Here is a 16,679-nt window from a genome sequence, read left to right on the forward strand (position 1 = left end):
CTGGGGAGAGGGAAGTCTGGGCTTTCCTGCTTAGGCTGCTGCCCCCGCGACCCGACCTCGGATGAGCGGAAGATGATGGATGGATGGACGTTCCTTTAAAAGAGCCGTTCAAAAGACTGGCTTGTTATTGTAGTTTTTTTTTTAACAGTTATTTTTTTGCAACTGGTGGCCATAATCAGATAAGACGTGGATCAGAACAATTACATTTATCACCATTTTTCAAAAATAATTTTGAAATATTGGCAATAATTTTTAGTTTTTACTGAAAATATTTCTAAAGGTGGTCCCAAATCAAAACATGTACTAATATGATCCACTTCAAAAAACTCTTTAAACCTAAAGTGTTTACAAAGTACAAAAGAAGAAGATCCATGATAAACATTATTCATTTATTTCATCCATCCATTCATTTTGTTGATAATCTTCTCATCTCACCACATGAAATATAACTTACTTCACCAATTTTTATTTATTTTCATTGTTATTACTTATGAAGTATATTGTGACTACATTGACAACAAAGTTTTAGCAACTGTTATGTAAAGGAAAAGGGGTAGGATTGAATAAGCTCTGCTTCTTCCTACTCCTTTTCGAACATGTTGAATAGAGAAAATGGAAATTGTGATGCATCATGTTGTATGCATGCATGTTCCAAATAAACTCAAACTCAACTCATTTCCTCATGCTTTGGCTATTTTTGGATTTTCACTAACCTAAAGAACCTTTTAGCATTTTAATAATACAGATTTGATAAAATACACAAAACAAGTAATAATAAAATGTCCAGATGTTTACAAAAATGCAAATACAATTAAAATTAGGACGTAATAATAATGTGAATAGAAAATTGTAGTGTGTGTATGTTTGATTACATAAGAACAATGAACCATAAAAGTGAATTCAAATTTTAAAAAAGTAACTAAATAAAATTTAAATAAATTAACAAAATCAATTAAAAGTAACATTTATTTCAAAACGAGTATTTTTTTAGTTGAGTTGCCAATCGGGTGACATTGTATCTGCATGTTGATAAAAACAGCTCCCAAACCAACATCTCACAGCTGCAAATCGATTCTCATCGTTCAATTAAAAAAAACGTTCATAAGACTCGACTCGTCAAATTCGACCCCGGTGGAAAAGTCATTGAAAGTTAGGTACTTGATGAGCCTTTTGTGTATTGCTGCACCGTGTTGAGGACACTCAGGATTGATGCATGTTTTTGTTTTTTTAAATTCTAATTTGTAATTTTTATTTATCTACTTATTTAAAAAGATTTATATATATATACAGTACAGCAATGTGTTTTCTTTATTTTCATGACTATTTACATCAGGAGTCACCAAACTTTTTGACTTGGGGCATTGGGATAAAAAAATGTGGCCAGGGGCCGGGCTGTGTGTATATTAGTGAATTATGTGAATTATATTTATATAGCGCTTTTCTCGAGTGACTCAAAGCGCTTTACATAGTGAAAGCCAATATCTAAGTTACATTTAAACCAGTGTGGGTGGCACTGGGAGCAGGTGGGTAAAGTGTCTTGCCCAAGGACACAACGGCAGTGACTAGGTTGGCGGAAGCGGGAATCGAACCTGCAATCCTCGAGTTGCTGGCACAGTCACTCTACCAACCGAGCTATGCCGCCCGCTAGTTATACATATATATACATATATATATACATACATATATATATATATATATATATATATATATATATATATATATATACATACATACATACATATATATATATATATATACATACATACATATATATATACATATATACATATATATACATATATAGGGACGGCGTGGCGCAGTGGGGAGAGTGGCCGTGCGCAACCCAAGCGTCCCTGGTTCAATCCCCACCTAGTACCAACCTCGTCACGTCCGTTGTGTCCTGAGCAAGACACTTCACCCTTGCTCCTGATGGGTGCTGGTTGGCGCCTTGCATGGCAGCTCCCTCCATCAGTGTGTGAATGTGTGTGTGAATGGGTAAATGTGGAAGTAGTGTCAAAGCACTTTGAGTACCTTGAAGGTAGAAAAGCGCTATACAAGTACAACCCATTTATTTATTTATTTATATATATATACACATACATACATACATATATATACATATATATATACATACATACATACATATTCATATACATACATACATATACATATATATATGTATATATATATATATATATACATATATATATATATATATATGTATATATATATATATATATATATATATATATATAACTAGCGCGATGATGTCACGTTATCGATGGAAAAACGCATTTTGAGACAATATAATTTGCCTGCGTGGCAAGGAGACACAGAAAGTAACAAGCGGTAGAAAATGGATTAGAAAGAACTAAAGCTGTCCGATAATGTCTTTTTTACTGGTATCTGATATTCCGATATTGTCCAACTCTTAATTACCGATATCGATATCAACCAATACCGATAAATACTAGTTGTGGATGAACACATTATTATGCCTAATTTTGTATATTGTAGCGGCCCGGAAGTGTTAGTGCTGCAAGGGATTCTTGGTATTTGTTTTGTTGTGTTTATGTTGTGCTACAGTGCGGATGTTCTCCCGAAATGTGTTTGTCATTCTTGTTTGGTGTGGGTTCACAGTGTGGCACATATTTGTAACATCGTTACATTATTTTATACGGCCACCCTCTGTGTGACCTGTATGGCTGTTGACCAAGTATGCGATGCATTCACTTGTGTGTGTGAAAAGACGTAGATATTATGTGACTGGGCCGGCACGCAAAGGAAGTGCCTTTAAGGTTTATTGGCACTCTGTACTTCTCCCTACGTCCGTGTACACAACGCCGTTTTAAAAAGTTTTACTTTTTGAAACTGATACCGATAATTATGAAACCGATACCAGTAATTTCCGGTGTTACATTTTAAAGCATTTATCGGTCGATAATATCGGCAGTCCGATATTATCGGACATCCCTAGAAAGAACAGATATAAAAAAAATAATGATAAAATTTAAAAAATTGGTTTTTAGTGAAAACCATTTCAGGTGACTACCTCTTGAAGCTCATGGAGAGAATGCCAGGAGTGTGCAAAAAAGTAATCAGAGCAAAGGGTGGCTATTTTTTTTAAAAATAGAACATAAAACATGTTTATAGTTATTTCACCTTTTTTTGTTAAGTACATAACTCCACATGTGTTCATTCATAGTTTTGATGTGACAATCTATAATGTAAATAGTCATGAAAATAAAGAAAACACATTAAATGAGAACACACATGTGGACGTCACATCTCTATTTATCAGTAAAGTACTGTACTGTAGTCAAGAATCTAATTTGAGGTTTGAAGCTGAAAGGAGAAAAGTAAGTCAATTAAAAAAAAATACTTTTTCCGCAGCGAAAAGAAGGACAACACGAGTCATTGTGTCACATTTAGAGTGGTTGCCATGGTTTCCTTCAGATGCACGGACTGATCGCAGAGTCAGGCTGGACATCTGACCTCCACAAGAAACACACGTCGCCTTCAGCAGACAATGGCCACCCTTCTGACTCATGTGGTGACGAACGACTGGACTGCTCTCACTTCATTCTGACACGTGCAACACTGGCATCCAGCGCGGGTGCGGAGCGATGGAAGGGCGGCGACGAGCTCGAGATCGATAATTGCTCGTCAACCCATGCGACCCAGCAGAAAGTAATTAAAGGCAGGAAACAAAGCCGATAATGAATTTGGCAGCCAACTCGCAAGCAACCGATCTCAGGGCGGACACTCTAACCACCAGGCCACCGCGTTAAAGTGGCCTTGTGAGCGAGTTCAAACCCCGGCCGAGTCATACCAAAGACAATAAAAGATGACAGGCTCTACCACCCTGCTGGGAACTCAGCATCAACAAGTTGGAATTGGGGATTAAATCACCACAATGATTCCTGAGCGCGACCACCTCTGCTGCTCACTGCTCCCCTCACCTCCCAGGGGGGTGGAACAGAGTGTAATTTCACTACACTTAGTGTGTGTGTGACTATCAGTGGTGCTTTAACTATAACTTGAAATACAAACCCCGTTTCCATATGAGTTGGGAAATTGTGTTAGATGTAAATATAAACAGAATACAATGATTTGCAAATCCTTTTCAACCCATATTCAGTTGAATATGCTACAAAGACAACATATTTGATGTTCAAACTCATAATCTTTATTTTTTTTTTGCAAATAATAATCAACTTAGAATTTCATGGCTGCAACACGTGCCAAAGTAGTTGGGAAAGGGCATGTTCACCACTGTGTTACATCATCTTTTCTTTAAACAACACTCAATAAACGTTTGGGAACTGAGGAAACTAATTGTTGAAGCTTTGAAAGTGGAATTCTTTCCCATTCTTGTTTTATCAATGAATCAATCAATGTTTACTTATATAGCCCTAAATCACTAGTGTCTCAAAGGGCTGCACAAACCACAACACAAACCACTACGACATCCTCGGTAGGCCCACAAAAGGACAAGGAAAACTCACACCCAGTGGGACGTCGGTGACAATGATGACTATGAGAACCTTGGAGAGGAGCATGTAGAGCTTCATGTAGAGCTTTATGTAGAGCTTCAGTCGTTCAACAGTCCGGGGTCTCCGCTGTCGTATTTTACGCTTCATAATGCACCACACATTTTCGATGGGAGACAGGTCTGGACTGCAGGCGGGCCAGGAAAGTACCCGCACTCTTTTACTACGAAGCCATGCTGTTGTAACACGTGGCTTGGCATTGTCTTGCTGAAATAAGCAGGGGCGTCCATGATAACGTTGCTTGGATGACACCATATGTTGCTCCAAAACCTCTATGTACCTTTCAGCATTAATGGTGCCTTCACAGATGTGTAAGTTACCCATGTCTTGGGCACTAATACACCCCCATACCATCACACATGCTGGCTTTTGAACTTTGCGCCTATAACAATCCGAATGGTTATTTTCCTCTTTGTTCTGGAGGACACCACGTCCACAGTTTCCAAATATAATTTGAAATGTGGACTCGTCAGACCACAGAACACTTTTCCACTTCGCATCAGTCCATCTTGGATGAGTTCGGGCCCAGCGAAGCCGGCGGCATTTCAGGGTGTTGTTGATAAATGGGTTTGGCTTTGCATAGTAGAGTTTTAACTTGCACTTACAGATGTAGCGACCAACTGTAGTTACTGACAGTGGTTTTATGAAGTGTTCCTGAGCCCATGTGGTGATATCCTTTACACACTGATGTCAGTTTTTGATGCAGTACCGCCTGATGGGTCAAAGGTCCGTAATATCATAGCTTATGTGCAGTTTTTTCTCCAGATTCTCTGAACCTTTTGATGATTTTACAGACCGTAGATGGTAAAATCCCTAAATTCCTTGCAATAGCTCGTTGAAAAATGTTGTTCTAAAACTGTTTGACAATTTGCTTACAAATTGGTGACCCTCGCCCCATCCTTGTTTGTGAATGACTTAGCATTTCATGGAAGCGGCTTTTATACCCAATCATGGCACCCACCTGTTCCCAATTAGCCTGCACACCTGTGGGATGTTGCAAATAAGTGTTTGATGAGCATTCATCAAACGGCGTGGCGCAGTGGGAGAGTGGCCGTGCGCAACCCGAGGGTCACTGGTTCAAATCCCACCTAGAACCAACCTCGTCACGTCCGTTGTGTCCTGAGCAAGACACTTCACCCTTGCTCCTGATGGGTGCTGGTTAGCGCCTTGCATGGCAGCTCCCTCCATCAGTGTGTGAATGTGTGTGTGAATGGGTAAATGTGGAAGTAGTGTCAAAAGCGCTTTGAGTACCTTGAAGGTAGAAAAGCGCTATACAAGTACAACCCATTTATCATTTATTTATTTATCATTCCTCAACTTAATCAGTATTTATTGCCACCTTTCCCAACTACTTTGTCACGTGTTGCTGGCATCAAATTCTAAAAGTAATGATCATTTGCAAAAAAAAATGTTTATGAGTTTGAACATCAAATATGTTGTCTTTGTAGCATATTCAACTGAATATGGGTTGAAAAGGATTTGCAAATCATTGTATTCTGTTTATATTTACATCTAACACAATTTCCCAACTCATATGGAAACAAGGTTTGTGTGTGTATATATATATATATATATATATATATATATATATATATATATATATATATATGTTAGAGATGCGCGGTTTGCGGTCTCATCCGCGGAGTCGGGCGATTGACATGATGAAAAAATAGATTTTAATTAAATTCGGGCGGGTGGCGGTTGAACCATCCGGAAATATTTGATATATATGGTTCTGGGATCGATATCCTTTACCATTCAAAGAGCCATTTAAGACCCGTGTCACAAAGCGAAGAAGATAATAAGAGACGCTATTATCCTCTAGAATGACTGCCGGTAGTCACCCAGATAATAAGTATTAGGGCGTTGGCTTTGTCGCCTACTACAACATGTACGATTTGTTTGTCAGTCTGGCAACATGTTGTGTGTGGCTTCCGCGGCAACACGCACACGACTGCAAGTCATACTGGGTGACACAGAGTACACTAATGGTTGTGATATAAACAATTTTAACACTCTTAGTAATATGCGCCACGCTGTGAAGCCACACCAAACAAGATTGATAAACACATTTCGGGAGACCATCCTCCCAGTAACGTAACATAAATGCAACACAACAAATACCCAGAATCCTTTGTAACCATGATGATTCCTGACTATTTTATACACCCCGCTAGAAGCAAACCCCGCCATCTATATATATATATATATGAGCGAGGCCTCTGGTCAAATTTTTTTAACCCAATACGGCCCCCAGGTCAAAAACTTTGGGGACCCCTGGTCTACAGGCTGACCTTTAATGACCGTGGTAGGTTTGGCATTGTTGTGTTTTCTAAAATCAATAGTCACGTCCTTCGGTTTAGATTTGTTGAGCTGTAAAAACAAATTCACTAACAACGAGACCATGGCTGGACTCATTTCCACTGAGAAGACTGACAAGGACCGTGTCATCTGCTAATTTTACTGGCGTCCTGTTAGCGTGCTTATTCTGCCACGTGTTTGTGTACGCCACAAAAAGAAGGGCTGAAAGCACACTTCCTTCAGGTGATAAAATATCGTCCACCTTGACTTGTTGGGATCGATTTGTTAACAAATGTAAAATCCAAACAGTCAGGTTAGTCCTGGTAGGAGTCAAGGGGGACAAACATCCTGTGCTGGACTTAGCCGAGCGGGAAACGCCCGGGAAGGAACTGGCAGCAATCAGCTCTAAAAATACAGACACAAGCAAGATCAGGGACCCCACACGAGGGACAAAATACCCCAACAAGTCACAATTAGAGATGTCCCATAATGGCTTTTTTGCCGATATTCCAATATTGTCCAACTCTTAATTACCGATATCAACCGATACCGATGTATACAGTGGTGGAATTAAAACATTATTATGCCTAATTTTGTTATGATATCATGCCATGATTGTATTTGTCCGGCCCACTCGGGGATACATTTTCCTCCATGTGGCTCCTGAGCTAAACTTAATTCGACACCTCTTATCTACATCCAAAATCTGATTTACCTGACGGATTTGACAGATTGAAAAGAAAAAAAAAAAAAAAGATATTGGATTTTTTTTTAATCGATTAAGAATTTTACAAATAAGACTCGCGATTATTTTATAAAAACAATTTTTAGTCGTGATGAATCAAAAGTTATCCACAGCTGATTAAAATGAGTTTGACACCTCTTATTTACATCAAAAATATGATATGCCTGAGTGGCTGGACAGAACAGATTAGAAAAAAACAACGTAGATTTTAGATTTTTTTTAATCGAATAAGAATCATTACAAATAAGAATCGCGATTAATCTAAAAATCTTTTTTTTTTTTCACAACCTTATTGAATATACTGATCGTGTGATCTTAGAGCATCTTTACAGATATATACAGTGGTAGAATTAAAACATTATTATGCCCTATTGTGTTGTGATGCCCCGCTGGATGCATTAAACAATGGAACAAGGTTTTCCGAAATAAATCAACTCAAGTTATGGGAAAAAATGCCAACATGGCACTGCATTATTTATTATTGAAGTCACAAAGTGCATTATTTTTTTTAGCATGCCTCAAAACAGCAGCTTGGAATTTGAGACATGCTCGCCCTGAGAGAGCATGAGGAGGTTGAGGTGGGCGGGGTTGGGGTTGGGGGGCTGGGGGGGTGTATTGGGAGGTTTGTATTGTAGTGTCCTGGAAGAGTTAGTGCTGCAAGGGCTTCTGGGTATTCGTTCTGTTGTGTTACGGTGCGGATAGTCTCCCTAAATGTGTTTGTCATTCTTGTTTGGTGTGGGTTCACAGTGTGGCGCATATTTGTATTTGTAGTGTTAAAATTGTTTATACGGCCACCCTCAGTGTGACCTGTATGGCTGTATGTTGCATTCACTTGTGTGTTAAAAAGGCCATAGATATTATGTGATTGGGCTGGCACGCAAAGTTAGTGACTTTAAGGTTTATTGGCGCTCTGTTCTTCTCCCTATGTCAGTGTACCACTCAGTAGAGCGGCGTTTTAAAAAGTCATTATTTCCGATATTATATTTTAAAGCATTTATCAGCCGATAAAATCGGCAGTACGATACCATCGGACATCTCTAGTCACAACCCCAACACAAAATCTGGCCCGCGGGAAATCTCAAGTTTTTTTTAAATATTTGTCCGACCGCTGCTATGTTAGCTACCTCTATTTGTTTATAATGTCAATTTTCTGCTGACTCTACTCTCTACTTTATGCTGCCCTTTTTTTGTTGTGGCAGCTGTTACATATACTGTAATATTGTACATCGGGGAAGGGCCAAACTATTAAAATCATAGCATTGATTGAAACTTTTATTAATAGATTGCACAGTACAGTACATATTCCGTACAATTGACCACTAAATGGTAACACCCCAATCAATTCACGTTAATCAATTCATGTTACAAATATATACTATCAGCATAACACTGTCATCACACAAGTTAATCATCATGGTATGTACATTGAAGTAAAAAAAAGTCAACTTCAGATTGTTTTCTTTGTCTTACTTTGGCCAAAAGTAGGACAAACACATTCTGAAAATATTACAAGTATGGGAAAAAATACCCGTCCGTGGTAAAGTTTACTATGGCAGCCTCAGAGAAAGTTGTACATGTAAACAAAAAACTACAGTGAGTTCAAGAACCGCCAAAATTAGTAGGAAAAAACGGTGCTCGCCAAATACCCTCATTTCTAAGTCGAGTGTGAAGCACCTCCAAGTCCGAGTCCATGGTTCTCGCCCAAAAAAGGGTGGAATACCATCTCCGGGTTGGGGAGGAGACCCTGCCCCAAGTGGAGGAGTTCAAGTGCCTTGGAGTCTTGTTCACGAGTGAGGGAAGAGTGGATCGTGAGATCGACAGGCGGATCGGTGCGGCGTCTTCAGTAATGCAGACGCTGTATCGATCCGTTGTGGTGAAAAAGGAGCTGAGCCGGAAGGCAAAGCTCTCAATTTATCGGTCGATCTACGTTCCCATCCTCACCCATGGTCAAGAGCTTTGGGTTACGACCGCAAGGACAAGATCACGGGTACAAATCAGTTTCCTCCGCCTTAGAGATAGGGTGAGAAGCTCTGCCATCCAGGAGGAGCTCAAAGTAAAGCCGCTGCTCCTCCACATGGAGAGGAGCCAGATGAGGTGGTTCGGGCACCCGAACGCCTCCCTAGGGAGGTGTTTAGGGCACGTCCGACCGGTAGGAGGCCACGGGGAAGACCCAGGACACGTTGGGAAGACTATGTCTCCCGGCTGGCCTGGGAACGCCTCGGGATCCCCCGGGAGGAGCTGGACCAAGTGGCTTGGGAGAGGGAAGTCTGGGCTTACTTGCTTAGGCTGCTGCCCCCGCGACCCGACCTCGGATAAGCGGAAGATGATGGATGGATGGATTTCTAACAATTAGGAAGGTCTGGGTCATGTTTGTCCTCCTACACAAAACATTTTACAACAAAAAATATATTCCCCGCCCATTTTTGAAAACGCTCTTAGGGATTATGTTGACTTTGGAGTTTCAAAGTCGATGAAGTGAACTTACGTTGATCTCCAGACTGCAGAGACTGAGCGAGTCTGCATCTCTGGTCGCCTGCTTCCTTTTCTTCTGCAACACACAAAGCGCATCACACCTCACATTAGCACATGTGTTTATTGCGTCATGATAGTGGACATACTGTCAGCCTCAACGTAAACTACGAGGAGTGTCGTCCTTCTACTGGCAAAGAAAAAACACCGACAAGCCTACATCATGCTTTTATTTGTATTTTGCATATCTCACGCACTTGGATGTATTTACTGGAGAAGGCAGGTCGAGTCACTACCCCGACATCAACAAGGCAACACCCTTTTATCTGCCGTGCAACGGTTCCTGCCGGGCGCCATGGCAACTAAACAGGAAGAAACACACAGTCCTGCGGGTCGTTGAGGTCGCACAGAAGTGTGACAGCGAGACGCGGGCGGCGAGGAGAGGACTCGAGGAGAGGAGTGAGGGAGGATACCGCGAGGTGAGACAATGGCGGGAAGTGTGACGTTTACGCGGTATTGTGTGGCGTCTTTGTTGTCAGTCGGGCGTTATGTAACCTGGCAGACTTTACCTTTACCTCCCAACTCCCTGCCGTTAAAGCACATTCAAGACCAGGATTCTGGTCCAAGGTCCATGACCAGGTTCCCGTACACACTCATATTGAATACCGTATTTCCTTGAATTGCCGCCGGGTATATAGTATGCGCCTCCCTAGAATTACTGCCGGGTCAAACTCGTTTCGCAAAATATTATTTTTATTAGCGCATGTCTAGAATTTCCCCCGGGTCAAACTCGTCACGTCACGAGTGACACTTCACCTGTCATCATTTTCAAAATGGAGGAGGCTGATTTCAATAACTTGAAATCGCATAAAGGGAAGAAGATTAAGAGCTATTCAGTAGGATTTAAGGTCCAAGCTATTGAATATGCTAAAAAGAACAGTAAGCAGCTATGTTTTATTAATATACCGTAGCTGCGTGTGTCAAATATTAAATGACTCCCGCCTCCTGGTGATAGAGGGCGCTAGTGATCTTTCTTGCGACTACTCGGCTGCAGAAGAAGTGACAACAAGCAGCAAGAGTGAGCAGCGATTGTTTATTTTTTTCCTCTCGCTTGCACTTTTAACATGGAGGATTACATATCTAAAATAAAACAGTTTTCTAAACTGGACTTTCAATCGAAGCAGGAGGTAATAAAAGGAAGATCTCCATCGAGACAGAGAGACCTTTAAAACTGAAGAAAGATAAGGAAGACTTCTATTAACAAGTTATCGATGCTTTTGATCAGAAGGAGCTGCGCATGGACTTCATTTATAAGTAAAGGTAAGACCATAATAAAGTTTTTTTAATAAAATGTGCTTTTCATGATGGTATCCTTACATCACACTCAAATTTATAAGCGCAGGCCTAAATTTACCGCATGCCTTTGGTAAACGCTGGAGGGAGAAGAGGTTTTAAATTAATTAGCGCCCCGGCAGCAATTCAAGGAAATACGGTATTAGGGATGGGAATCTTTGGGCACCACGCGATTCGATTTTTGATTGAAAACGATTATCGATTCAAAAACATTGGATGCCAGTTCTATGATCAACTACATTATTCCGTAGAATACTTCAAAGAAAACAGGTTTTGTTCAATAAAATTCTACCCAAGCATTTTATAAAGTCTGCAGTTCTAAATGTGTCCACTGGATGTCGCAATAGCAATTCTTTGTATAGCCTGACTTCAGAGGGGGCGGAGCTGTGTGCCGTGTTATGATAGAAGCAACACTATCGTTAGGCACCGTGTATTTACACTGCTTAGTAGTGATCGGAATGGAACAAAATGTGTGTTGTTAAGTTCGATGCACATAAATGCTTTTGAAAATATGTACAATTCGTGTTGTACTCGGGACACATTTTCTGGGCGCACATAAATATTCTGAAATAATGTGTATAACCTTCTAACTTCATGTGCGATTAATGAAATGAGTCCAATCTAGCAGGTTTTGGTGTAAATGTTACATGTGTACAGAATAAATCACATGATTTAAATGAGTAAATAACATTAATAACACCCTGTAATTTGGTATTATTCAGTTTGTCTTCTGATATTAAAAATTAACACCAATGGGAGCATTTTAAAACTCTGCCAGACTCAATTCCACCTACGTGACTGATTTAGAATACTGCAACACTTCAGTGTAAAGAAAATCCCAAAACCTTATGATTTGTACATTTTCACAATGTGCTTTGCCTATTTTCAAACAAAGGAAACAATCTGAAGTTTTCTTTATTTTTATGATATCATGCCATGATTTTATTGGTCCGGCCCACTCGGGGATACATTTTCCTCCATGTGGCCCCTGAGCTAAACTTAATTTGACACCTCTTATCTACATCAAAAATCTGATTTGCCTGACAGATTTGAAAAAAAAAAAAAAAAAAAAGATTTAGGATTTTTTTTTTAATCGATTAAGAATTTTATAAATAAGACTCGCGATTAATTAATAAAAATAATTTTTAGTCGTGATGAATCAAAAGCTATCCACAGCTTATTAAAATGAGTATGACACCTATTATTTACATCAAAAATATGATATGCCTGAGTGGCTGGACAGAACGGATAAGAAAAAAAAAATTGATTTTAGATTTTTTTAAATCGATTAAGAATCATTACAAATAAGAATCGCGATTAATCTTGATATCTTTTTTTTTTTTACAACCTTATTGAATATACTGATCGTGTGATCTTAGCGCATCTTTACGACAACGATGTTGATTCCTGGCAAAATGCAACTGAACCTAAAGACAACTTGTTGCCTGAAGCAGTTTCACCTCATAATATCACATAAGGAGTAACAGGTCATGTTGTTGATATGAACACGGTGTTAAAAGTGTTTAATAAACACATTATGTGCATTCAATTCATTTGTTCATGAGTCTCTTTGCACATGGTTAATATTATACATTTTTAGTCATGATGAATCAAATGTTATCCACAGCTGATTAACATGAGTTTGACACCTCTTGTCTACATCAAAATATGATTTGCCTGAGTGGCTGGACAGGAAAAAATTTGAAAAAAACCCAATAGATTTTACTTTTTTTTAAACGTACAAATAAGAATCGCGATTAATCTGAAAATACTTTTTTTTTTACACCCTTATTGAATATACTGATCGTGTGAACTTTGCGAACCTTTGCTACAACGATGTTGACTCCTGGCAAGACGCAACTTAACCAAAAGACAATTTGTTGCCTGAAGCAGTTTCACCTCAAAGGAGAACATACAGTAAGGAGCAACAGGTCATGTTGTTGACATAAACAGGGTGTTAAAGGTGTTTAATAAATACGTTAAGTGAATTCAATTCATTTTTTTAATGAGTCTCTTTGCACATGATTAATATTATACATTTTTAGTCGTGATTAATCAAATGTTATCCACAGCTGATTAAAATGAGTTTGACACCTCTTATCTACATCAAAAATATATGCCTCAGTGGCTGGACAGGACAAAATTTGAAAAAAAACCCCAATAGATTTTACTTTTTTTTTTATTTAAGGATCGTTACAAATAAGAATCGCGATTAATCTGAAAATAAATTTTTTACACCCTTATTGAATATACTGATCGTGTGAACTTTGCGAACCTTTGCTACAACGATGTTGACTCCTGGCAAGATGGAACTTAACCAAAAGACAACTTGTTGCCTGAAGCAGTTTCACCTCAAAGGAGAACATACAGTAAGGAGTAACAGGTCATGTTGTTGACATAAACAGGGTGTTAAAGGTGTTTAATAAACACCTTAAGTGCATTCAATTCATTTTTTTCATGAGTCTCTTTGCACATGATTAATATAATACATTTTTAGTCGTGATTAATCAAATGTTATCCACAGCTGATTAAAATGAGTTTGACACCTCTTATCTACATCAAAAATATATGCCTTAGTGGCTGGACAGGACAAATTAGAATTTAAAAAAAATATACATTTAACATTTTTTTTAATCCATTAAGAATCGTTACAATTAAGATTTGCGATTAACCTGAAAATCCTTTTTTTTTTTTTACACCCTTATTGAATATACTGATAGTGTGAACTTTCAGCACCTTTATGATAACGATGTTGATCCCTGGCAAAATGCAACTGAACCTAAAGACAAATTGTTGCCCTCTCTTTGCACATGATTAATATAAAACATTTTTAGTCATGATAAATCAAAATGTATCCACATCTGATTAAAATTAGTTTGACATTCCCTCTTACACACGTTTATGTGTGCTATGGCTATGACGTTTTTTGTTTTTTCCCCTTGACCTCAGTCTGGACCCGCTCTCCAGGGGCCCAGGCTTAGACTGAATGTTTTTTTTCTCTCTGACTTTAATGTCTGTCCGGTATTTTTCCATCACAGACTTACCCGGTAGTAAACAAACAGACAGCAGCCCATCATCAGTGTGAGATCTGCTCCTCAATTTTGAGCTGAAATATTTGCAGTCACATCTGCTGCCGCCGTTCCCCCTCGTCTTCACTTCTTCCTTCTCATCAGCTCTCTTCCACGCATCAGCAGAGAGCGACGTCTTCGCCTGCCCGCTCTGTCTTCTCCCGCATGGTATCGCCTCTCTTCAAATGCTCCTCGCCTCCTCTAAAAGCACCGTCTCGCTCCCCGAAGAACAGGAACCCTTTGCATTGTGTGCGTCCACCTCTCAGTTCCCATTGGACAAACAGGAAGTGACGGTGGTGGGGAAAAACAGGCTAAAATTAGGGGCGACAGGAGACGCGGAGACCCCCAGCAGAAGACGACAACAAGACCATTAACTCCGCTTAGACAAAGAAACACATGCTTCTATTTGTATCTCATCCCCGAGAAATAATTCATGTTTGTGGACTTTTAGAGACAACATCATTATTACTCTTTAAAAGAGAAAAAAGGACAACAATGCCACTGATGATTATGGACTTTTACCAAACTTTGTTGGTTTTGGCCCTGGAAAAAAACATAAATAATAACAATAAAAAGACACAAAAAAGACGCTAGATGTAGCAATTTTCTTAACCCTTCGTGAAGATTGTGAGTGAATCTTCATTTAAACGGAATTATGTGAGCATCTCATCTGTCGGCATTCCAGCGAGAGTGGAAAAATTACAGTAAGCGTTTGTTTTGTTACGGTTAATTTGTATGTTTAGCACCTGGCAATGCTGCTGATGCTAAAGCTACATCCGTTTAGCACTCGGCTTCTAAAATGTATTATTCATCCTCTGTGTTCGGGCTGAAAGAAATAAGGTTTTGGATTGTAATTTTTCCAAAAGTATTCATTGTTGGCTCTCATAAAGTTTGCTTGATAAGCAGTGTTGTGGATGGGGAAGGGATCTTTGGTTCCTAAAGCTACATTGCGCAATCACATGACTGGCTGCCTCATTATCTCTCAAAATGGCTCGAGAATCTGTGGGAGATTAATACTATTTTGATCATATCTATTTATTTACAAACTTTGTAAGTATTTTGGTGTCATAAATCAGATATTTATGATAATAGCTTCAATATGGAGGCAACTTGTTTTTCCACTCGACTGCTACTCCAAATGTGTCCAAACTCTGCTTTGGGTTGCAAGACAACCGCCGAGCAAGCATTTTAGCGAGTTAGCCTGCGGCTTGCGGCGCCTTCATTTTGAGGATTTTATCCGCAAAGGGGGCTTTGTTCCTTACCAATTATTTAATTGTGATGAGACCCCAAAAGATGCCGCAACAGACCTTAATTACAGAGAAGGAGAAGGCACTACCAGGACACAAGCCGATGAAGGATCACCTCACAATGCTAGTTTGTGCGAGCGCTAGGCAACTACGTGAAGACACTGCTCGTTTATAACTTCAAAACTCCCAGAGTGTTCAATTATGTAACATGATTTTTCTTTTTTATGTTTTTTTGTTTCTGAGCACACCAACAAGGCTTGTGTGTTTGTGTGCCTGTTCAGTATTGAAATTTGAGCTTGTGTTTGCATAAAAAAAGAGTGTAAACATGACTTGGCTCTAGGAAAATGAACTATTACCTGAAAATCGCAAGAAGAAGTTATTAAGGATAAGAAGATTATGGGGAAGTTATGTGACGAACAGGAGGGAAATGTTAGAATAATTATGTATAAGTTATCACACAACTCTTCTGTTTAAGAGCCGTTGCTATAGTTATTATCATTTGTGCTGAACTTGTACTTTTCTATCTGTGCAAAGGGACAACTTGCAATCATGGATTGCGAGTCTACTCGTATCAGTGTTTGTGTGCAGTCTGCCAAGGGCGAACATCGAGTACCTTGTCGCAGACAAAACAGAGACAGGGCGATATCACGAGTGTCAGCACATTTCCATTTCTAAATAATCATATAGTGTGTCTAACTGGGGCTGCTGAAATTACCCCCCTTCCTTCAGAAGCAGCCTCAGTGATGTAACCAGGGACCTCCCGAATAAATAGTGGAGCAAGTGGGCTGTGCCTTAGAGCGTAGGTTGGAACTGTAACTGAGTGTACAGCCCGATACGACTCTCCATCCATCATCCATCCATCATCTTCCGCTTATCCGAGGTCGGGACGCGGGGGCAACAGCCTAAGCAGGGAAACCCAGACTTCCCTCTCCCCAGCCACTTC

At 39.5% G+C, this 16,679-nt stretch overlaps 1 protein-coding gene across 3 annotated transcripts in view; it reads right to left on the bottom strand.

Moving 5' to 3' along the window:
* arhgef3 (Rho guanine nucleotide exchange factor (GEF) 3) overlaps positions 1-16,679 on the bottom strand; it is a 58,485-nt gene that overhangs the window by 19,988 nt on the left and 21,818 nt on the right. For 2 of the 3 annotated variants that reach the window (XM_061891637.1, XM_061891627.1), the window contains exon 3: positions 10,085-10,147. In XM_061891637.1, the coding sequence (XP_061747621.1) occupies positions 10,085-10,147 (63 nt within the window). Of the gene's footprint in view, positions 1-10,084; positions 10,148-14,465; positions 15,064-16,679 lie in introns of those variants that run through there. The other variant, XM_061891649.1, reaches the window with a different exon arrangement.

This window comes from Nerophis ophidion, linkage group LG02 (assembly GCF_033978795.1).
Source record: "Nerophis ophidion isolate RoL-2023_Sa linkage group LG02, RoL_Noph_v1.0, whole genome shotgun sequence".
NCBI classification, from domain to species: Eukaryota; Metazoa; Chordata; class Actinopteri; order Syngnathiformes; family Syngnathidae; genus Nerophis; species Nerophis ophidion.